This window comes from Panicum virgatum, chromosome 5N (assembly GCF_016808335.1).
Source record: "Panicum virgatum strain AP13 chromosome 5N, P.virgatum_v5, whole genome shotgun sequence".
In the NCBI taxonomy this organism is placed as follows: Eukaryota; Viridiplantae; Streptophyta; class Magnoliopsida; order Poales; family Poaceae; genus Panicum; species Panicum virgatum.
The window spans coordinates 57,171,389-57,194,906 of NC_053149.1; the positions used below are offsets into that span (position 1 = coordinate 57,171,389).

Consider the following 23,518-nt stretch of genomic DNA (forward strand, 5'->3'; position numbering starts at 1 on the left):
CCCTGGCCCCACATGCCATTATCACATAAACCGATATACTTAACCCCTCCTCACACTCTCCCTCGCCTCGACGCCTCCTCCTCCGGCCTCCAACCAAGGGCGTCGCGTCGCCGAGCCAGCCATTGCCCGCCTCGCGGCTCGCGATTCGCAAGCGCCAGACGCTAGGGCTCTGTGGGGGAGAGGCCGCAGCGCGATGTGGTGGAGGGCGGTGAGGGACCGCCGGCGGATCGCCGGGGCGCGGTCGGCATCCACCGCGGCGGCGGCGGCGGCGGAGAAGAGCTGCCGTGCCGTGGTGGTGCCGCGTTACGGTGGCCCGGAGGTGCTGGAGGTCAGGCAGGGTGTGCCGGTGCCCGATCTGAAGCCGCGGGATGTGCTTGTGCGCACGCGCGCGGTCTCCATCAACCCCCTGGACCTGCGAGTGAGCGCCCCATTTTGGACCTACGCTCCCTCCCTCCACTGTATTTACCGGAAACGTCTAATGAAAATTCTTTGCATGTTGGGGGTTCAACTTGGTTTAGGCGCTGCAAAATTAGAGCCATGGATTAGTTTGCAATGGTTTCTTATTATTTACTGTGATTTCACTATTTTGGACATATTGAACATTGTCCTGCGAAAAGAACACGCATTTACAACAAAGGCAAAGGGCAGTGTTTCATAATATTCTTTTGGGCAAATATATCAGGTTATAAATTTGAAAAATCAATGTAGTACAGGTTATTACGAACATTATGATAGATTGTCTAAGCAGGCAGAATCATGAGAAAAATAGATGGATGACTTGGTAAATTTGGACACAATAATTGAATTTGTATTCCTATATGCCATTGGAATTATGAAACTGCTTTAGGTTGTGTTACTATGTTGTTTATTGCTATCTACATGCTAAAAGCATTGTTTGTGTTTAGATGCGATCTGGTTATGGACGCTCCATATTCGAGCCCCTCCTACCTCTTATCATTGGACGGGACATTAGCGGTGAAGTTGCAGCCACAGGGACTTCTGCATCGTCATTTTCTATTGGGCAAGAAGTGTTCGGTGCATTGCATCCAACAGCTCTCAGAGGGACATATGCTGATTATGCAATTCTTTCACTGGATGAACTTACTCCCAAACCATCTACACTCAGTCATGCAGTAGGTGTCATTAAACTCATTTCCCCATTTCTTTCTAGTATATTATAAGAAATGCTATGCTAGGACCAATTTCTGTCCGATGTCCATTATTATGAATGATTCTATAGGCTGAGTACAGCACTACCTAATTTGAAATAGGGAGACCCTGTTTTCTCTTGTGTGCAATATGTTTTTATTTATTTCAAGGACACACATCTAATTCTTTGGTGAAGAAGAGCGCTAGGGATTTCCAAAATGTTATTCCTGTTCATTTGTTTATTAGTGGAAAGTAGCACATTTTGTTATTATGAATTCACAGCCAAGTGCTAAGCATCTTGCTACAAATTTGTATAAAACCATTGCTATGTCGCAGGAGGCTAGTGCAATCCCATTTGCTGCATTGACTGCATGGCGTGCTTTACATGGTACGGCTCGAATTTCTGAAGGGTATGTTGATTATATATATACGCCATTTAATAGGCAGATATCATTTTGCTTCTGCTGCTTCAGTTTATGTTTGATACGATCAATCACTCGAACTCATTTTTGTGTTACTCTAGGGACTATTTCTAATGTTATAGAAATTAATCTGTGACTGACAGTTCCATGGTCTTTCATTTCTTCTTTCCTTTTTTTGTAATGATATGAGTATTTATAATATACTAGAGGCTATGTTGTTGTTGTTGTTGATATGAGTATTTATAATATGCTTGTGTAGAGAACAGCTAAGAAACATAGGACTGGCAAAAAATAATATGCTCCTATAAATTTGCATAATTTTGAATTTATCTTAATTTCTTAGTAAATAATACTAATAGAAAGGGGGGAAAATTCTTGTGATGCTCTGCCCAGCCCTTAACCTTCCTTGTCTTCTACTTGATCCCCAACTGTCTCGTGTAATTCATCTGAAGACCATTCTGTTAATTAGGCGCAGGCCATGCTTATATGCAATGCTCTCGTGTCATTATCTGCAAAATGCCAATTCATTACTGATTGACTGGAAGCATATTTCAGTGTTGTTTATTTATTCGCCTGAGTTTGATGCAACTTGTTGCAATCTATTAGACAAAGAGTACTTGTGATTGGTGGAGGAGGAGCGGTTGGACTAGCTGCTGTACAGCTTGCAGTAGCTGCAGGGTGTGGGGTTTCTGCCACCTGTGGAGCCCAAAGTATTGAGCGAGTTATGGGAGCTGGTGCTGAACAAGCTATTGATTACACCGCTGAGGTAAATAGCCTTTGAAACTGTTATCCTTATTTGGCCCTTTAACGTATATTGTTAATTCTTTTGCCCTTCCAATATGCTATTTGCTTGTCCATTTATCTTGTAAAATCTTGCTGCGCATGGGAGCAACATTCTTTGTTTATAGCAGGATAGAAAATGTTGTATTTTATATGAGTGATTATGTAATGGTTGTATGATACTTAATACACTGAACGGATCTTCATGGCTTTCTTCTATCACTGTAGTTCCATTATCATAATAGCTGATGATTTATTTACACATGGGAGAAAAAGGAAACTCTGACAAATTTTTTTTTTGCCACTTAGCTCTATGAAGCTGGAAAGCTTTGCTGCTGTTCCCACTTGCAGATTTGAGAGATGCTGCATACACTTAAATCTGTGTTTTTTCCTAGGTCTAATGTAACTTTTTTTTGTTTGTTAGCTGGTTTAAGTTACAAAAATATGTGGAACTTAATATAAACTTGTAATATAAGATGCTGAAATCTTTAGTTGTTCTACTGGACTATGATTTATAGCCAATTAACATGAGTAATTTCTACTACTGGATAAATGGATAGTCATTGTTCTACCTGCATTGCATTTTCTTTTGAAGTTTGAAATTCCCTTGCTTTGAGTACTATCTTGTTCATCTTAGATGGCCTGGCTTACAGGATACAGAAGCAGCAGTCAAAGGGAAGTTTGATGCTGTTTTAGACACCATTGGAGTACCTGAGACTGAAAGAATTGGCATAAATGTTCTTAGGAGAGGTGGACACTATATGACTCTTCAGGTAATTGATCTGCATTTTGTGCTTTTTGCGCTTCTGTTATCTCTATCCTATCTTTTCTTATCATATTGTCCTAAACATGATAGGGAGAAGCAGCGGCACTAGCAGATAGATATGGATTAGCTGTAGGGCTTCCTGCTGCTACTGCTGCTTTACTAAAGAAGCAGATGCAGTATCGTTATTCTCATGGAATAGGTAATGAGCTTTTATTCACATGTTTTTTTTATACATGAATTTTGTTTGTTTGTGTCTCAATTCTGGGATACCGGTTCCGTTCCTAATTAGGATCACAATTCTAATGAACTGGGATATGGCTGTTAATCACAAACTAGCCAAGGACAAATATGTTTTCAGCTCGAGCTTATAAGAATTCATGCAGATCTCCCAAAATTTTCGGTGTACCATAAGTAAACCTATCCAAACTTTAGCAGGGTTCTCACAAAGTGTACTAAACACTTCTCAGGAGGAATTCAGCTGCAAATGGTGCGGAGCGGTGCGCTCCTAATGCGTACCCGCTGCCCCGTCATTGCCAAACGCATGCCAGGGGTCGGACCGCTCCGTTTGCACACCTGCCCCGCATGACCCGCGGGTAGCCAGGGGTCGAACCTCCCATGCCACGCTAGCCATTGCAGTGCTGCACTGCTGCCTCAGTAATACGTTGCGCACTTGCTGTCTAGACACAAGCGAGGCGATGGGGAGGCGCTCTGCTGCAATTGAAGCATGCGAGGTCCGACCCCAGGATCACCAGGGGTAGATAGGGTCGCGACCCTCTTGATCCTTTTTAGTTCAGGATCGCCCTGCCCCGATTTGTGGGCTGGTTTGAGGAGCTGTTCGATTTCGCAGGAGGATCGACCTGAACCCCTTGCAGGCCGAGGAGGAATACTAGTAACTGCTAGCTAGTAGTATTTGAAAGCAACCTTCAATAGCAATTTTTCAATTATGATCTAGCAATGGATCAAATTGTTTGATATTTTTGTCTGTAGAACACTGATTTTTAGTGATCTTTTGCCCATGGAATTTTTTGTCTGCAGCATCAAAGCACATTATATAAGTGTCCTGTAAACCAATCCCCCAAATTTTCTACAGGATACTGGGCTCAATTTCCATGCACAATTGGCATACACAAAGTTGAGAGCACTGGGCTGTCTTTTTCTTTTAACCTAGCAAGTGGTGTAGTTGCTCCTTCTGAACTGGTCGAATCTAGATTTACAATGGGATTTGTTAAAAGAAAGACATCCAGCTATCCAGGATATGAAATTATGGATGTGTTTTATGAAATTATGATGTACGCTTGCACGTGTCTCATGCAATACTCAGGTGGCACTATGCTTAGCTTCCTCATCACTGTTCACTATGATCTTACATAATGAGCGCAGTACATTATGGAGGCACATTTCTATGTAGGTTACCTGCTACTGCTACATATCACGTCACTTATAAGATGTCCTGATACCTGTATCCAATTTAATTTCAGAGTATTGGTGGACTTACATGAGAGCTGATGCCGAAGGGCTTCATGAGATACAAAGGCTATCTGGAACTGGGAAGTTGCAGATACCTGTGGAAAAGACTTTTCCCGTCAACCAAGTAAGAGAAGCTCATATAGCCAAGGAGAAAAAGTTAGTTCCTGGCAAGGTGGTCCTAGAATTTGACTAGTGGTAGCAAGATCTTCCCCCTCAGGAACTGAAGAGCTGTGCGTTTGTACATCATGATAGTAACTTCTTTTTTTGGAAAATCTGAATAGCTCTGATGCTGTCAGGAACTTTTTTTTGCTGTTCCAGCATATCATTTCGTTTCAGTAGTAGGAATGCGGTAAATAATCATATCAGATACGCCCAAGATTTTGCAGATGCATTACTTTTGCCACACCGCTTGTATACAGATACTTGATGTTTCTTACTTTCATGGTGCATTTTCACTGTGCCCTTCCTGTTCTGCGATATCAAAGGAAAAATTCGAACATGAAATTTTACCATCTTTAGTTGCGTTTTTTTGTTCCTCAAAAAGGAAATTCAGTAAAACAACGCAGGTCCCGGACCAGATTCGAACAAGACGCAACTATAAAATCGTAATGAAGCCACTTTAAATGTGAAAAATCACGAGATGCAGGTACGGTACATTACACCACAAACAGCTCCTAGGCTCCAAGACTGTTTTTTCAAAAGGTATGATGAAAGTGCAAGGATAAATAAAAGGAGATAAACAGTGTTTATGTATATCACGTAGTACTTAATAAGTAATGAAGATATGATGAAAGTGCAAGAATAAATAAAGGAGATCTCTCATTCCATTTAAAAGGTATATTCTTTTAACTCATTGATAGTACGGATATTAAAAAACTATAAATCCTACCTCATTAGACTACAAATAACCTTGTTTTTCAACTAAAATGCAATTTTAGCCTAGCAAATGATCTTAGATTTGAGTGTGTTCTAGTCATATTTGCTTAGAAAAACACCTAGTTTTTTATCATATTTTTTCCCAGTTTTTTACAAATTTATTGAATTTTCCAAATTCAAAACGGAAAATACCGAAAATTTCCAAAATTCCATTTCCCGGCTACTAGCGGAAACGGAATTTTTTCCGGTTTTCCGGCAGTATACCGGCGGAAAGTTTTTCCCTGAGAAAGAGGGGGAGGGAAGGGGCGCAGAAAGAGTGGGTGGGAATTGATGCCCCTCGGGTTCAGACTTATTGGCCAAGTAGATCACTTCGGCCCCTTTTTTTTGTCTGCTAATTCCTTTTCTGCCCCTTGATTGATGACCTAAGGGCATCTCCAACCCACATACGGCTGCCGTCTGCAAGTTTTGGGAATTAGTAACACAGATAGCTTAGCGGACAGCTTCTTCAATCTACAGACACCTACTGTCTATTTGACTGTTTAATATTTGGAATGTAGCCCATGATCAACCATAAATACTGCTGTGTAGACCATTGTGTGGATACGTACCATATGAATAAGAAAACATTTGAACTCTCAATATTTAACCACTTTGAAAAATAACAACTATTTCAATGGAGCATAAACTACACTTGCACACTTGCATACATACGAATGACACAGTACATATGCATCCATAAAAATGCAAGCCCACAATTGGCAACTAACGATTTAAAGTATGCATCCATGAATATTGAGACGCCATGGTTGAGCTCGGAGCAGGGGGGAATCTTGCGCTACAGCCGGCGGGGGTCCGGCCATTGTTGGACGATGGGGCAGCAGGGAAACGGCCACCAGTGTAACTTGGGGCAGTGGGGAACGCCGACGAAGCTTCAACGGAGATGGGCATCGCCGGTGATGCGCCGCTGCGCCCCAGCCCGCCGGGACACCTTTCCGGCCTGCCGTTGCTGCCTGCCGCGGGAGCGCCGTGCTCTTCCTCTCCCGTGCAGCAGCTTCCTCCTTCCGTGGCATGGCAGCCCGATCTACCTTCTGAGCGATTTGTGGATTAAGGGGCAGCGGGGACTGGAATATGAGGGGCGATGGAGGCACGGATTTGGGGAGAAAGCGCGCGCGGTTGCGGGGAGAGAGCGCGCGCTGGGAGGGGGATTTTGCTGCGATGCGCGCCAAAATCGCTGCTGCCGTAGCCGATCCATCCCGCCGGCGATTTGGTTCCCCAACGCAAGCGCTGGTGTCTACATGATCTTGGAGCACGCGCTTTTGCCGTCGTGGGAGGAGGCGACGGCAAAACGGCTCGCTCGGCGAAACTACATCGGTAAGTACAATAAACCGTAAACCGACGGCGTAATTACTCGCGTTGGAGATGCCAGAAAAATGTTCTAAGATACTATGTGCATTGTTAATAAAAAAATTTGAATCATTAAAAATAATAAAATTCTTGAATGTGCATAATCAACTGTGAGGATTTACTATCGACGTGTCATGGTTGAACTTACGTCCATGCCGTGCAACGATTTCTCAAGACAGCGAGCAAGATAAATACCACATATCATAAACAAGTTTGACTGCCAGCATTGATAAGTTGCCAGTAAAAAAGTTCAGCACCCTCAAGCTGGAAGTTTAATAGATTATGACTTCATCAAACAAGTTTATCACCAAAATTTGACACCACAGTTCCCAGAAAAAAAAAACCTTTGACTATACGGATTGGTGACCACAAGATAAATACCACAAGTAGCTTGGATAAATACCACAGTTCCAAGATAAATACCACAAGATAACACTACAGTTCCATGATAAATACCACAAGAAGTATAGAAGATTGGTTACAATGAAGTAACTTGGATATGGACTGTGTTTCTTGTAAGCCAAGTTCATAGCCACTGCCATCAGATAATTGTAAAACTACCGTTCAACTCATACATGGTCCATCTGACAATATATGCCTGTAACTCTGAAAATAAAAAATTGACTGCAAAATTCACTTAAAAACTGAAGCCTCCTATGGAATATAGATGCAAAATTCATAATAGTCCATTAAGTACACAGAAGCTATAAAATTCTCAAAATTGTACATGGTCTCTGTCAAAATTTTCATCCCTGGTCACCAAGTGTGTCAGCGCATTTCATTCTTCAATGTGTGAAGCATGGTGAACAGATATCAGCCATGTGCCATCAACTTTCTCAAAGACATTGGTGGCGACTTGCTTTCCCCAAGTTCTTCCTTTGTTCTTCACCACCTCCAAGCATGTGACGTAACCGAGGTTGCCACGGATGTAAACCTCTATGTTCCTGAGATCAATACTCAGTGGGAACTCATAATCTGCATTGCAAACCATCTCCCAGCTTTGCATGACCACATCATAACCAGATATCCGACCTGCAGCAGGGTGTATTACATACACATGATCACCCTTAGCCCAGATAGAGTACATCGCAGCAATATCTCCATTCTTGAAGGCATTGTAGAACCGTGCATTGGCTGCGAGGAGCGAAGCTTTAGCATCCTCATGGAGGATACGTAGATCATCCCGGATCTTTGCAGCACGGGCATAATCTTCTTCCTCGATGGCTCTGTCCAAATTAGACTGAAGAGTTTCTTCATCGACCAACATATCCTCAGTTTTTGAATATCCATCAGACTCCCCGCTTTTAACATGGACAATTTTGCATCTTCTCGAATTGGAATCTGCTATTTGAATCCCTGCACTGAAGATGACATGTCAGCCATTTTGAGAATAGCACATGATTCTGCATTTCTTGTGGGAAGTGTTTTGAAATCACATTCATGCAAATACCACTCCTGATTTTTTTTCTCCTAGGTGGCTAGGTCCAAAGTTCCGCAAATACTAATGTCGGTACCTCTGGACTGGGGTACCCCCTCTTACTATGCCAAGACTCGTGTAGTTATCCGTAACTACGCCCTAAGGAGCTGAGCAGCCGGATCTTTGGGGTCCGGCCCCGTCTCACCGGATCAACAGCCCTGGACCTCCTTCCCGCTCGGGACAGGTCTGGTGTCACCACATGTCCTGGAGAAGAAAGCGCTCAGGGCCAAAACGGCCGGGGGCCCCAGGCCTCCCACGGGGTCCCGGAACCCCATATACTATCCGGACCCCTCGGCAGGGGGGGAACAGACACCCCCTCTGAGGGGGTCCGGAGCCGCCACGTGTCCGCAGACGCAGATGCGCGCGCGGCTGCCAAGCTTCCTCGGGAAGACTTGGCCACTTACCGCATTCAATACGGGAGGCGTTAAGAACGCTCTGCCACAACAGAACCCGAGGAGACTTTCGCCAGGCTGTACTGTTGACCGTGCGTTACCAAGGTACACTGTACAGCCGCTGGCGCCACTCACGCCACGCACGTCAGTCTGCTACACCAGTTAGACACGACAACTCGGCGACGGAGTATCATAACGTCTACACGGTAGACCCAACAGTCTACGCCGCAACCTACACTGCCTCAACGGGCGCCTCGCTGATGGGACAAGTGAAGACTCCCTTCGGTCAGAGAGTCTACAGTGCAATGAAGCGTATCCGGGAAGAGATTCTCAACCACTGTAGCGCCATTAGTGTCTTTTTGATAGTAAAATATACATCCTTGTTGGGCCCATCTATCGGGGTCCAACACCTGTGTACGCGTCCTCCTTGCGCTATAAAAGGGGGACGCCCGCTAGAGAATGACTCAGGCCCGGCTGGGCAGAGGATAGACTCATTCATACTAAGTACACCACACAGTGGATGTAGGGTATTACGCTCCGGCGGCCCGAACCACTCTAAATCTGTGTGTTCTTGCCCCTGAGCTAGATCAGCCTAATAGCTTGGCACTTCCCCGAATACTCCTCCTCGGGGAATAGGCGGGTGCGTTCCGCCACCCGGCTGTGGGTACCCTCAAAAGCCCACGACATTTGGCGCCGTCCGTGGGGATGGATGCAAGCGTTGGCTAGATCTCCAAACTTCTAAGGCTGAGCTCATCCTCTGCAACCGCGGCGAGAAGATGAAGAGAGGCATGGCGGCACCTACGCCGCATGTCACTGCGCTGAGGCACCAGCGCCCTCGGTGCGGCGGCGCACGGCAGCGACGCCTGCTGTGCGTCGCCACTGCGACGCCTCAGAGCCGGCACGGTGGTGCGCGGGGTCGACACCTGTTGCGTGTCGCCCTACGCCATCCCAGTGTCGGCTCAAAGTTTTCTCTCAAGCAACCACCAGGATTCCCCGGCGGCGGCGTGATGTCGGCTCAAGGCTTTTTCTCAACACGAAGCCTGGAGCCAACCACTGTCGCCCGGGGGAAGTTGACCGTCGGCTCCCCCTTTCCAGGACCGAGTCTCTCTCGGTGCTGCTGCAGACAGGACTCCGCCACCAGGCGCGGGGGCCCAACGCCAGCACCAAGGTCGAGCCGGCGAACGACCGCCCTTCTACACGCTCCGTGCTCATCCAAACGAGCACCCAGCTCATGATGAGCGGTCATCGGGGGCCGGCCTCCGACGGCAGACGGCGACAGCTGGCAATGGCAGGGCCACTCCCATTCAAAGCCAAAGAAATTGTTCTCATGCAAACTAAGCATGAAACAGTTCTTATGCAGGGAAGGGCCCTGCAAGCTCCCGAGGTGATACTGGATGATGCCGGACAAGCACGTCCAGGGCATCTTCGCCCCCAACTAACTCAGAAGAGCCTCCAAGACGGCAGCTCCACTACAACCAGCAACGTGCACGCCTTACGGGGCGACAACTCTAGGTTATCACTAGATAGTATTGAGCGAGTTTTTCTCCTTTGTAATAATATGGTGCCTACGTGTGGTCCAGAGCGGTAAAGGTCCGCCCTTGTAAACCCAACCTCTGGCTTCATCGCACAAACAGGCGACACCAGCAAGTGGTCCAGAGCGGTAGAGGTCCGTCCTCGTAATCCCGGCCTCTGATGTACACCACTAATCAAGTAATGAAGGAGATTTACTTTCAGTTCTATCTTATCTTCACATTAGCCTAATAAGCACTTCTCCGATCAGCTTGCATGTTTCTTTCTTCCGTACGGAGTCTTTTCTTCGTTACTAACGATCCAAATTGAGCTGCTGGCTTGTGGTCAGGTGGGGACACCCCTTCTAGCTGGAAGGCAGTTCGGACCCCTAGGGACCTGCTCAGGAGAAGTGGTGCCGTATCCTGGGGTAGAGAAGCTCCGCGTAGCTTAACCTGGTAATGTACCCTAAGCCTACGTACTTCACTACCCTGTTACGAGTTCCCTATTATCCGAGGCTGCTGTCCCTAGAGGTCCCGGGCTCCTTTCTAGTATAAGGCCTGGTTTCCTACACCTTGCTGCGAGGTCCAGTGGCGTAATTCATGGGATCGTCAGCAACGACTCAAAGTCCACTCCGGTGGCCCGCTCCGGCGGAGACCGCTCGCCACAGTCGCTCCAAGTCCACTCCGGTGGCCCGCTCCGGCGGAGACCGCTCGCCACGATCGCTCAAAGTCCACTCCGGTGGCCCGCTCCGGCGGAGACCGCTCGCCACGGTCGCTCAAAGTCCACTCCGGTGGCCCGCTCCGGCGGAGACCGCTCGCCACAGTCGCTCCAAGTCCACTCCGGTGGCCCGCTCCGGCGGAGACCGCTCGCCACGGTCGCTCCAAGTCCACTCCGGTGGCCCGCACCGGCGGAGACCGCTCGTCATGGTCGCTCAAAGTCCACTCCGGTGGCCCGCTCCGGCGGAGACCGCTCGCCACGGTCGCTCCAAGTCCACTCCGGTGGCCCGCTCCGGCGGAGACCGCTCACCACGGTCGCTCAAAGTCCACTCCGGTGGCCCGCTCCGGCGGAGACCGCTCGCCACGGTCGCTCCAAGTCCACTCCGGTGGCCCGCACCGGCGGAGACCGCTCGCCACGGTCGCTCCAAGTCCACTCCGGTGGCCTGCTCCGGCAGAGACCGCTCGCCACGGTCGCTCCAAGTCCACTCCGGTGGCCCGCACCGGCGGAGACCGCTCGCCACGGTCGCCTGAAGCCAGGTCCGGAGAAGTAGTGCTTGCTCCTTGGGCAGTTCGAGGTCCGCTTAGCCCGGTTCCGTACCCTAAGGCTGCACCTTCGCCGCACTATGGAGAGCACTCTACCAGAACCTGGCAGCAAGTGCTACGGCCTTGAAGGGGTCCGGAGCACTCGCTCTCAACATGAGCACGCCAACGCAATCAGCATTGCGTCGCAGTAATGGCCCCACCTACGGATTCGTACCTCTCCCAAGGTGGGCCCGGGGGCCACTGTCGGTACCTCTGGACTGGGGTACCCCCTCTTGCTATGCCAAGACTCGTGTAGTTATCCGTAACTACGCCCTAAGGAGCTGAGCAGCCGGATCTTTGGGGTCCGGCCCCGTCTCACCGGATCAACAGCCCTGGACCTCCTTCCCGCTCGGGACAGGTTCGGTGTCACCACGTGTCCTGGAGAAGAAAGCGCTCAGGGCCAAAACGGCCGGGGCCCCAAGCCTCCCACGGGGTCCCGGACCCCTCGGCAGGGGGGAACAGACACCCCCCCTGAGGGGGTCCGGAGCCGCCACGTGTCCGCAGACGCAGATGCGCGCGCGGCTGCCAAGCTTCCTCGGGAAGACTTGGCCACCTACCGCATTCAATACGAGAGGCGTTAAGAACGCTCTGCCACAACAGAACCCGAGGAGACTTTCGCCAGGCTGTACTGTTGACCGTGCGTTACCAAGGTACACTGTACAGCCGCTGGCGCCACTCACGCCACGCACGTCAGTCTGCTACACCAGTTAGACATGACAACTCGGCGACGGAGTATCATAACGTCTACACGGTAGACCCAACAGTCTACGCCGCAACCTACACTGCCTCAACGGGCGCCTCGCTGATGGGACAAGTGAAGACTCCCTTTGGTCAGAGAGTCTACAGTGCAATGAAGCGTATCCGGGAAGAGATTCTCAACCACTGTAGCGCCATTAGTGTCTTTTTGATAGTAAAATATACATCCTTGTTGGGCCCATCTATCGGGGTCCAACACCTGTGTACGCGTCCTCCTTGCGCTATAAAAGAGGGACGCCCGCTAGAGAATGACTCAGGCCCGGCTGGGCAGAGGATAGACTCATTCATACTAAGTACACCACACAGTGGATGTAGGGTATTACGCTCCGGCGGCCCGAACCACTCTAAATCTGTGTGTTCTTGCCCCTGAGCTAGATCAGCCTAATAGCTTGGCACTTCCCCGAATACTCCTCCTCGGGGAATAGGCGGGTGCGTTCCGCCACCCGGCTGTGGGTACCCTCAAAAGCCCACGACAACTAACTACACGTGCAGATGATTCGCATATCAGGATTAAGGGAGTGTTCACAAAATGGAGTTTGGGCCTTTAGAACTAGAACCAACTGAATATGCGTTAGCAATCGATGACCGAAGAAATAAATGTTTACTGCCTTGAGGCCTCATATTCATCAAACCAACCTGCCTTTTGGGGTCACCCTAATTGTGTCCGTTGGAGCATCGCACTAGCAACTAATTGACAAAGAATCTGCTATCAGCGCAGTTTAATTCCAAATCTATTCGCTACATACGAGAGAAATTACTCCCCAAAAGAACCGAACCGTTCCAAATTGGAAGGGACACGAGAGGAGCAGATGATAACACCATCAAATCGACTGAGTGGATCAAGAAATCGACCTCAAGAAAATGGATCAATAAATCGAAGATATCATGCGAGATAAGGGGGCTCACAAGGTTCTGTCCGGATAACGTCGTCCGATGCAGAGTCGCGTAGCGGCGAAGCTGCCGCTGCCGGGGAAGAAGGCCGTCTCCCGGAGCCCCACGGTTGCAGATGGCCGCGACCACGCGCTAGCCGCCGGTGCCGCCGACATCGCCGGAAATTTGTCCCCTCTCGAAATCTTTTCCTCGTTCTCCCTTGAAATTTGTCCTCAAGCAGAGGCCCTTCCGCTCGCCCGCCCGCGGCGGAAGAGCTCGCTGCTCCCGCCCGCGGAGCTCGCCGGCCCCACCCAAGGCGGCGCCCGCAGTCCCACGAGGGCGCGGCGAAGGAGCTCGCCCCTCCCGCTCGCGGAGCTCGCCGGCCCCGCCCAAGAAGGCGTCTGCGGTCCCGCCAGCCCGAGTCGGAAGGGCTCGCGGCTCCCGCGCCCACGGCCGCGAAGAAGCAGGGGAGGGGGCGGCGCCCACCCAGGGATGAGGAAGAGGCGGCGCCCACCAGGTGGAGTGGAGTCACGGAGGAGGAAGAGGAAAGGTGGAGTGGAGGTAGAATAATGATAAGCGGGGCCCGCGTGGCAGTGAGGAGAGTTTAGATGGGCCGAGATGATGTGCTGGGCTGATGTGGTGGAAGAAGTTGTGCTGGTCTTTTAGAGTTGTGGTAGAGATTAGAGAATACTCAAACAAAATCTATCTATATATATACTATAAGGATTTTAAAAAAATAAAATTAGTATTACCAAAATTAACCTAGTCCTACTCCTCGCAAACCATCTCTTTAGGCCCACATTTCAGCAGAAAAAGTTTGACGAACCTAGGGCGGACACATTTGGTCGCGCCAGCCAGTACAATGCCGCCTGAACATCGATTTTTGATTTTTTGGCTGTGTTTAGTTTCAAAATTTCTCAATTTAAACTTCACTATTCACCTATCACATCAAATCTTTTACCTCATGTATAGAGTATTAAATATAGGTAAATAAAAAAACTAATTGTATAGTTTTGATGTACACGATGAGACGAATCTTTTGAGTCTAGTTAGATCATGATAGGACAATAATTACTACAAACAAACTAAAAATACTACAATATACTATAGTATCTAATGTAATTCTTTTTACCACTGTTTTATTGATCTAAACACGCGTTTGTCCCCAAGCGTCTGCCTACCCGCACACCTGTACCCATCCGAAATTTCCGCGCGCACCCCACGCAACCTTTCCCTGTGCCCCCGCCCGTCAATTGCCATCACCCCGGCCACCTGCGCCTAGGCGCCTGGCCCTGCGCGCCGCCCGCCGCCCACCTCCCCCACATGGCCACGGTCAAGCGCCCCTCCTCCCCGGCAGCTCGCTGCGCCCGCCCCTGCCCCCCGGCGGCGGAGCTCCGTGCGCGCGGGCGGGCGCCCGTCCCTGCCACGGCGGGCGCGCGCGCGGGCGGGCCGGCGCGTGGCAGCGACGACGGCCGGAGGAGGCCGCCGCGTCCATGGCGGTAGCGGGAAGAGGAGCCTAGGCGGGGCCGGCCGCACCTCTCCCTTCCCCCTGCGGCGCTCGGCGTGGATCTACGACGGCGGCGCTCGGCGAGGCGAGGCGCGGACGATCCTCCGATCCGCTCCGATCCGTGCACGAACGTCTCCAGGTATGCCCGCCCCTTCTCTTTTCTTCTGCTGTGCGAGATGGAGCGCCCCGAACCCTAACAAAACTATTTTTTTCGGATCCGAATCCAGTTGCATTATATTACCTACTAACTTCGATTTCGTTTGCAAAAGTTATCGGATGTATGGAAGGATGTTTCTGCCTCCTCGGCATGGATTCAGGGTACGGTTTCTCGGACTAGGAATCTGTGATTTGTTCTTTGCTATTTGCAGCAACGACTCGTGAATTTATCTGATGCGGCTTATTCCAGCGAATAGGTGGGTTGTTATGGGGAAATCGAACATCGTTCCGGCGGATTTGGCTGCCGCCTCCGCCGCATGGCAACCCCGCCTCAACTTCTCACCACTACCAGATGATACCTATCTGGTACAAATTGGGGCTAGCAATTTTCTTTCTTTGTTTTTTGTCTTAATCACAAAATATGATTGGAATTATGTGCTTAACATGCTCCATGTTTCTCTTTCTGGGTGCAGATGGTTCTTGGAGGCGTGGTTTACATGGCTGTGCCGTTCTACAAGAGGGGCAGGAAGATCGAAGGTATGTTCAGCCCCATAGCACTGCGAGTTGAAGGATGCAGAATTGCAAATGGTTACTGGGGCCTTGGGGGTGTAGTTCAGGATTGATTGCCAGTTTATATAGTTTATAGTATATCATGGATGATCAGATGAATCACAAACTGCTGACACATGTTCACATGATCAGAGAAGCCTGGGGACATCGGCCTCGCTGTCACCCTTGCGGGGGCGGAGGAAGGAGAGGTCGCAGACATGGAGGATGCTAGAGGTAACAGGCTCCTTGCGGTGGTGAATCTGGAGGTTAGGGAGGCGGCACACGGAGAGATCGGAGTCAGGGAGGACGATGGGGACAACGGTGGACCTAAACCTGGATGGAGGAGAGGAAGGAGTGGCGGCGGCTCAACGAGGAGCAGCGCGAGGGCGGGATGCCGCGTCGGGGACGGCGGTGCTCTCTCTCTCTCTCTCTCAGATCTGGCGGGCGTGGGATCTAGCGGCGAGTACAACCGGCGTGGGAAGGGATCCGGCGGGGACGGGTGGCGAGCGTGGGATCCGGCCGTGGGGACTGCTGGTATGGGCGACGGCTGGTGCGTGGTCAACCTCTGCAGGTACACCTCTCTCTCTCTCTCTCTCTCTCTCTCTCTCTCTCTCTCTGCATCCTTTGATTAGTACGTCAAAGTTTGGGATACCAATTCGACTCAAGTATGTGCCTCGATTTCTCAATTACCAGTCTCTGTTAATCCTGCCTGTTTTGCGATCCTGATGTTCTGAACTTTGTGTGCATCATTTTGTTTTTTCAGGTCGTCATGGATTTTAAGATGCCTGGTAAAGTGTTCACTGCAGCCATGTCTCCAATTGCAACAAACGCACATGCTTATCGCTACTGGGAGAGCAGATGTTCAAGTCCGTCTGTGTGACATAGCTTCTGGAGCCTTTACCCACACATTGTCTGGTCATCATGGTTAGTTTCTTAATGCTAATGTGGTGATGAAAATATTCTTGTTTTGCTTGTATGGTACCTTCTTATCTCCGCCCATCATCTTAGATGGCATCATGTCCTTGGAGTGGTCTGCCTCAAGTGAGTGGGTTTTCATGAGTGGTGGCTGTGATGGGGCAATACGTTTCTGGGACATCAGGAGAGCTGGATGCTTTCGTGTTCTTGATCAATCACAGTCTCAGCTTGGAAGGAGATCTCCTCTTCTTAAAAACACAACAGAGAATGTATGTCCACTCTCCCCCATTATTATTGTTTGCTCTTCTATTTGCAATCTTTCTCAAGAGGATCTGACCAGAGTGCTAAAACAGAGTTATGATATGAACCTTCAGATAGTAGTTTACATCCTTTGCAAATCTGTCTGTTACACTGGAATTCAATAGCGTACAAGTTTCAGCATGGCAAAATAGGCACTTTGGTCCTTCAAATTTGCTTCAAGGATCAATTTGGTCCCTCAACTTTTGTTTTTAGGTCAAATTTGTCCCTGTACTGATGTATTGCTCCATAATACCATGAACTAATGCTAAAAAGTCATCGTTACTCTTGACTATTTCCTGTCCTTCACAATTTGCATGTTAGTAGTGGTGCAACAAGTTAATCGAACATGTGCATGATATTCTTATGTGATGTAAACTAAATTAAATACGAAAGGGAATTTCAACAAATACGAGAGACATCAAATCAGTCGACAAAATAATAAATTTATTGCGACTTATTATTGATTAATTACAATTATACAATAATGTAAATTGAGTATGAGAAGGAGCTAAGGATAAAAATAACTTTTCACATCTATCTCATGGTATTATAGAGCATCATATCAATATAGGGACAAGTTTGGCCTAAAAACAAAAGTTGAGGGACCAAATTGATCTTTTTGAAAGTTGAGGGAGCAACTTGACCCTTGGAGCAAAGTTGAAGGATCAAAGTGGCTATTTTGCCTTTCAGCATATATAGATGGACCTTAGTGCTCTAAGCATCTGATAATGCAATGTGTTCTGTACTGGACTTGGAGATATCAAAATAATTAAAAGCAAGGTTAAATTATCAATTCTACTTATTTTTCATCTTAAGCAGGATCAAATTGATTCCATGGGACCTTCAACTTCCAGAAGGTCAAAACCTCACAAAAGGACCGGAAATTCTAAGAACTCACCAACAATGCGCAAAGGTCAAAATGTGATACATGGACATTTGCAACAGAGGTTGCATCTTGGTTTATCATCCAGTCAAAACCGAGCAACATCTCATTATGGTGCTGTTACTGGATTACAAACAACTAAACATGGGATGTACCTACTTAGCTCAGGTATGCGAACTTGAGTTATAATTGTTTTAAAGTGTTGTCTGTTGTTTTTCGTTTGTCACTCATTGGCATATTATACCTACAAGGATTAATATGAACTAATATTGTCAGTATAAAAGCTGCAACTATGGCAAGATTATCCTTCCCTTTAGGATCTGATTCTCGTTTAAGACTATGGGACATCGATTCAGGATGCAACACTTTGGTAAATTTTGAAGCTATGCGATTGCAGACTGGCAAGCCGTTGCAATAGCAGTCACTGATGATCCATCACTTGCATTTGTTCCATGCATGGCAAGCATCAAGGTGTGTTGCTGTCTGTTAGCTTGTCAGTTTAACTCTCAAATAATTTCGGGGTTCACATTTTACTGTTATATATATGTATCTATACTATAAGGATTCTAAACAATTGAAATTAGCATGTACCTATAAGGTTACTAAAGTGATATATTCTGTTTTATTGGACATTGCAACCATTTAGTCCATTTACATGTTCCAAGTTACAACAATTTAGTCCAATTATATGTTTTTTATGGTTTTGTTGCTCATGGAGTTGTCACAGGTCTAAAATCTGCCATGCTGTGCACCTCTAATGCATACACTTAATTTTGTTTATCCCTCCTTTGTCTTCTGTGATGAAAATAGACAAAAGAAAAGATAAATTGAGGAGAACAGAACTTATTATCAATTGTACTTGGCAACTATGGCAATGTGAAATCGTTGAGTTAACACCAGAGGAAGATACATGATGCATTCATCATCCTAGGTTTGTCTTTATTCCAATGCCCTCACGAATACAACATCAACATTTGTGATAGGAACCTTTAGATGTGCTAATTGCTATCTCTTCTTATTCGCATGAATTTAATGCCTGCACATACATGTCTTGTCAAAAGCTTGATTATCTAAGATCAATGTACAGAACATGTGTGTGCTGCATTACTAGAAGATGGAATCTGTATGCAATGTTGCCTCAATTCAGTGTATTTTTTCTCTGCTGCAGTGCTTAAAATTTTTGGTGTGAAAGATGTCCTTTTGGAGCTTTTCTGTTTCTGAATTAGCAAGCACTATAAATGATTACATGTACTATTATATTAGCATCATACTACTCTTGTTGACTTCTGCATGTGCTTGTTGATTCTGAAAAGTTAGTTCAGTTTAACAAATATCCATTTGTGATCTCAATATGCCAAGAATGCTTGGCATAAGCTTGGTGCTATGTCAGTATGGCTACAGAGGAAGCTATGTAGGAGTACAAATTACAATATAATTATTCATGAGATTTCTCTAATTGGGCTCCCAGTTCAAGCATGGTAACTTCGAGGCGAGGGGGAAGGAGGTCGTCCTGACGACCTTCATGGCGGCGGGCACGGCCAGGGCGAGGTCGTGCGGCGGGAGGGAAGGGAACCGGGAGGCAGTGTAGGTGGGACTTCGTGCTCGAGCATCACATTGTAAGGTTCAGCATCTCAGTTTGAAGCTGCTGGCGTGAGCATCACAGTGCAAGGTTCAGCATGCAAATGTGGATGGCTTTTCATGCATGAATATTATCAATTCTTCCTTTCCTGTTCAATCAGGTCTTTTCTTACACCTATGTGACTATGACTATTTGGGCAGGTTCATCTGATGGTTGCAAAATCAAGCCTGAAGTAGACACCGTGGAGTGATGTCTCAGTAAGCTATGTTTAATGAGATTGTTTTGGAGTGTGGCAGTATTAGTTAGTTTATTATACTAATATAATATGTTCTGGGTATGAAAATGTAAGCACATGGTTTTTCGGTGCTGGAGTTTGGGCCTGTATTATGCATTTGAGAGATGAAATGATAAAATGAAAAACCTTAAGTGGATAACGTGAAGGCAATTATAATAAGCAAAAGAATTTATTTTTATTGCTTATAATATTATGTCATTCTTGATGCGAAGATGCTGTAATGATATAATTTTTGACAAATGGTACAATGAGCCATACATGTCTCTTTGTTTATATGGTGAATTTCATCTAAATAACGTCATCCTTGGCTACAGGCAAGAGCACTGCCTTGTGTGTCTTGTACAGAATAAATAGATAATTTGGAGGATTTTGTAGACAATTGCTCAAAATAATGAGTGTAAATAACGAGGTTGTGTGTTGAGGATGAGATACAATGTTGTAACTCGTGAACAAGCATTTGGATATCAGTGTTGGACTGTTGTGAACAAGCACTTGCGTTCCTAAACTCGTGGTACAATCACCTTTTCAATCAAGAGCAATTTGCAAACCTTTTAGGGTGGATGTACAATGCATCCTATCTTTTGATGCATATGTTGGTCTAGCTTATAAGACCATGAATACAGTGGAGTGCCTCATGTTATAAATGCTATGCGCGGGCCACCTTGCTATATAAACAGAAGATATAAACATTCATGCAGCTGGTTATCTATGTTTTGGGAAAGAAATAAGATACATGGGAAAAACTCATATGGTAGTTGATTTAGAGCCTTTTAAGAGATGATAATTGATTGCCTCTATATTTAGGAAATAAATAAAGAATAAACAATTTATTAGTAATTGAATAATTGAGCAACTATATTTTTAATGGGTCAATCAATAGGGCGTTACCATATGAACCATGATTGAGAGGGGCTTAGTTCCATATGAGATATTATTGTATTTTAAAAATTCCTTAATTAAAATGTGTACATCTTTGCTACAAAAATAAAACTATTATCTATTAACTTTTTATTAATGTAAATTTTTTTAATGAATTTCTAAAACATGTGCATGCCACATATGGGCATCTGCTAGTAGACTACAAGTGGTGGAGTGAAGTGGAGTTGGTGGAGTGGAGTGACTATTTTGGAAGTTGAGTGCTCTCAAACATACCCTAACTTTAACTATATTTACATATTTCAGTGCATGCTGCATAGTCATCGTCTCTATCTGAAAACAATTATACAAAAACCCTATAGAACTATCATTTCTCAAAACCCTCCTTTGTTTCAAATTATCAATAAAAGTTAAAATGGTCTATAATTTGAAACAGAGTGAGTGGTTTCCTTTTTGTGTAATTTTTGCTGGTAAAAAAGACAACTATCACAATGCTCCTAAAAAAGATTGATCACACTGCAGCAGTTTTTTTTTCTGTCGAATTCTGTTTCAGAATATTCATTTTTTTATATCAAATTCTGTTTCAGAATATTTCCTTTTTTTCTTTTAGTTAGGGGCTGGAAGGGGTAAGGCTATTTTTCATATCAAGGTTTTAAATATCCGGCTGTAGTTTCAGCTATAGACCGCTATAGCTTCTAGAAAGAGCGGACGCTATAGCATTTAGCTCGCTAAAACCGGCTATAGCCTGCTATAGCCTGCTAAATGTCGGCTATAGCAAGCTAAACGTCGTAACGGCAGCCCTGCCGCTAAACGTCTTAGCCGGTGATTTAAAACATTGTTTCATATATGATTCGAATTTGAGTTATTGACATCTATGCAATATGAATAGTTCGAATCTGATTGCCCACGGAAGTGAATGCAGAATACGATACTAGCAAATCCGATGGGTATGGATTATTCAATAATTAAATATCAAAGATGGATACCTAACCGGGGTTTCCGCAAGTTATATTCAGGGGATGAGAGGACATTTTGGATCACGAGTTAATCGATTCATCTAAGAGAAAGAAAGAAACAACCTGAAGAAGGGATGCCGAAGCTTGGAGATCACAGTTATAGAAGCCTTCAACAAGACAGGAGAATCAAGTGCTAGTGTTTTGTTTCCAGACTTTGGTTAGCTTTTGTTGTTGTCAAGTTTTTAATCTTTAAGTCTGGTTAGTAGACAAAGTGTCGTAGGGTTGTGTTGTTCTTTTTGGCTGTAGGCTCTCGATTCAAGTTTGCTAAGACCAAATTTTGTTTCCTTAATCTAAAAATTATTAAAGATGGGTTATCCGAGATTTATAATACTTTTAATGATACTTTATTTGATGTGATTTGCAAACCATGTTGTGGACCACGAAGATGAGTATTTTTCATGTTATATTTTTGGCTTATGATTGATTCGATGTTCTAATCCATAAAACACTAAACATATGTTATCCGAGTATTTTTATCTAGGAAAAAGTCAGCATAACCCCCCACGAAGATGATACTTTATGACCGGAAGTCAGAGCTGCTCTTCACGGTTTGAGCTTGGCAACGATAACCGGTTGTGATGGCTTGCTTCGGAACCATCGGTGCGTGGTTCATGGGTGGCCTACCACGAGAAGTTGGAGCTGCTGGCGGCTTTGCTTCCATGCTCGGCAACGATAACCTATGGCAGTGTGTTGTGTTTGTGCTCAGCCGCGTCGTGTGGGTGGGTTGGCCTTTGGAAGCCCTTTGGCTTTCTGTTGTGCTAACTTTTCTTGTAAATATATTTCTATCGTCTTAATTGAGCGGCAGAGCTCCTGCCTTTTATTTCAAAAAAAAAACATAACCCCCCACCTATCGGCAGTCGGCTACTGATGGTGGGTGAGTACCGCTAGCAGGGATTCGAGGGAACCCCCGTTTAGAGATTCGGCCAGGGGTGTAAAACACGCAAGGATCTTATATAACTAATTTATAACAAAGTTATATATGATTCAATAAGTACCAAGTTTTTACTACCATTCAAATATATAATAGTTAGGTCCCTATAAAAATTTCACCACAATTGGACCATAGAAACTATATTTATGAATTATTCAAATTAATTATAGAAAAGAATAGATCAAAATCTACAGCAAAAAATTTGTACTAACGTATACCATATTATATGTTCACTGTGTAGATCTGCTCATGTGGAGTCCAACAAAATTAGATTTAATTTTTCTATAATTTACTATGATTTTTTTATGATTCATCCGAAGTAAATAAAAAAATAAAAAAATAAAACCACCGTCCAAAACCGCTTGGGGTTATTTGTCCGGTTTTGGGGTTGGGGTGTGGAATACCCGGTTTTATAGATTGGGGTGGGGGGGTTAAGTAGCGACTGCCGATAGGTGGGGAGATTATGTAGACTTTTTCCTTTTATCTACTTCTGCTTATCCGAGTATTTTTATCTACTTCTGCTAATCTGACTCCACATCATTTCCAATGTCAGGAGAAATCCTTATTCGTAACTGTATCGTGTAATATCCGTTCGCTTCACATTCGACAAGTAAAATGATTATACATTCCAATCCGATCAGCTTTCATCGCATTTTTTGGTCATCAACCTGATCTAACCGAGCGACAGTTTGATTCCTGCTCTTTAGTCCTACTTAACCATAAATTTAAATCTTAAAATTACACTTCCCATAGATCGTATGAAGTAACTATTAATCCGGACTAACGTACGTTTTTTAATACACATTGCAATCACATTAAAATTGTTTGGTTTTTTTATGAAATGAATTTGTTTGGTTGGTTGTCAAGACTTGTCTTGATGTTAGGTGAGTACACTATCCACGACCTATGGAAAGTGTAATGTGCACGAGGGCTTGACGTCAAACAACAATGGAGAGGACTCGTGATATGGAGAAGCTTTGTTTTTTTCTTTTGAATAAAACATGGAGAAGCTTGCAGCACGAAGCATTTCTAGCTCATTGGCCATGGTGCTTCATTTCTCCCTCCTCAACATGCCCATTTGTAAAAAAATTTCTTAATATGGCTCGGCTAATGTCAGTCAGCTGAGCACACTATAATCCCTAAATTCGGTATCAATAATAGTCTGTGAGAAGAAGTCTCCTGTTCATTTTTTTTAAAAGGGGAAGACCGAATCCATTATATTTTGGTATATGCTAGTCTGATACAGTGATACTCTTGGTCACTTGTATTTCATATGAATTATAATCCAGTTGTATGTGTATCGTTAATGCTTTCACGGACTTGGTACTAATCACTGTAGAACGTA

The 23,518-nt window shown here is 45.7% G+C and overlaps 2 protein-coding genes and 1 pseudogene across 2 annotated transcripts; 2 read left to right on the forward strand and 1 right to left on the reverse strand.

The window, feature by feature from the left end:
• The first annotated feature begins 22 nt into the window (after nucleotides 1-22).
• LOC120673619 (reticulon-4-interacting protein 1, mitochondrial-like) lies at nucleotides 23-5,047 on the forward strand. Its single transcript, XM_039954556.1, has 7 exons — nucleotides 23-418; nucleotides 906-1,133; nucleotides 1,486-1,559; nucleotides 2,178-2,337; nucleotides 3,005-3,124; nucleotides 3,208-3,316; nucleotides 4,596-5,047. The coding sequence occupies exons 1-7, from the start codon at nucleotides 194-196 to the stop codon at nucleotides 4,775-4,777; spliced, it is 1,098 nt and encodes a 365-aa protein (XP_039810490.1). The 5' UTR covers nucleotides 23-193; the 3' UTR covers nucleotides 4,778-5,047.
• A 2,247-nt stretch (nucleotides 5,048-7,294) lies between these two features.
• LOC120674139 lies at nucleotides 7,295-13,750 on the reverse strand. The gene is made up of 2 exons (XM_039955269.1): nucleotides 13,203-13,750; nucleotides 7,295-8,225 (listed from the first exon to the last, which is right to left on the reverse strand). The coding sequence occupies exons 1-2, from the start codon at nucleotides 13,340-13,342 to the stop codon at nucleotides 7,643-7,645; spliced, it is 723 nt and encodes a 240-aa protein (XP_039811203.1). The 5' UTR covers nucleotides 13,343-13,750; the 3' UTR covers nucleotides 7,295-7,642.
• A 655-nt stretch (nucleotides 13,751-14,405) lies between these two features.
• LOC120673666 lies at nucleotides 14,406-19,538 on the forward strand (annotated as a pseudogene).
• Nucleotides 19,539-23,518: the final 3,980 nt, after the last annotated feature.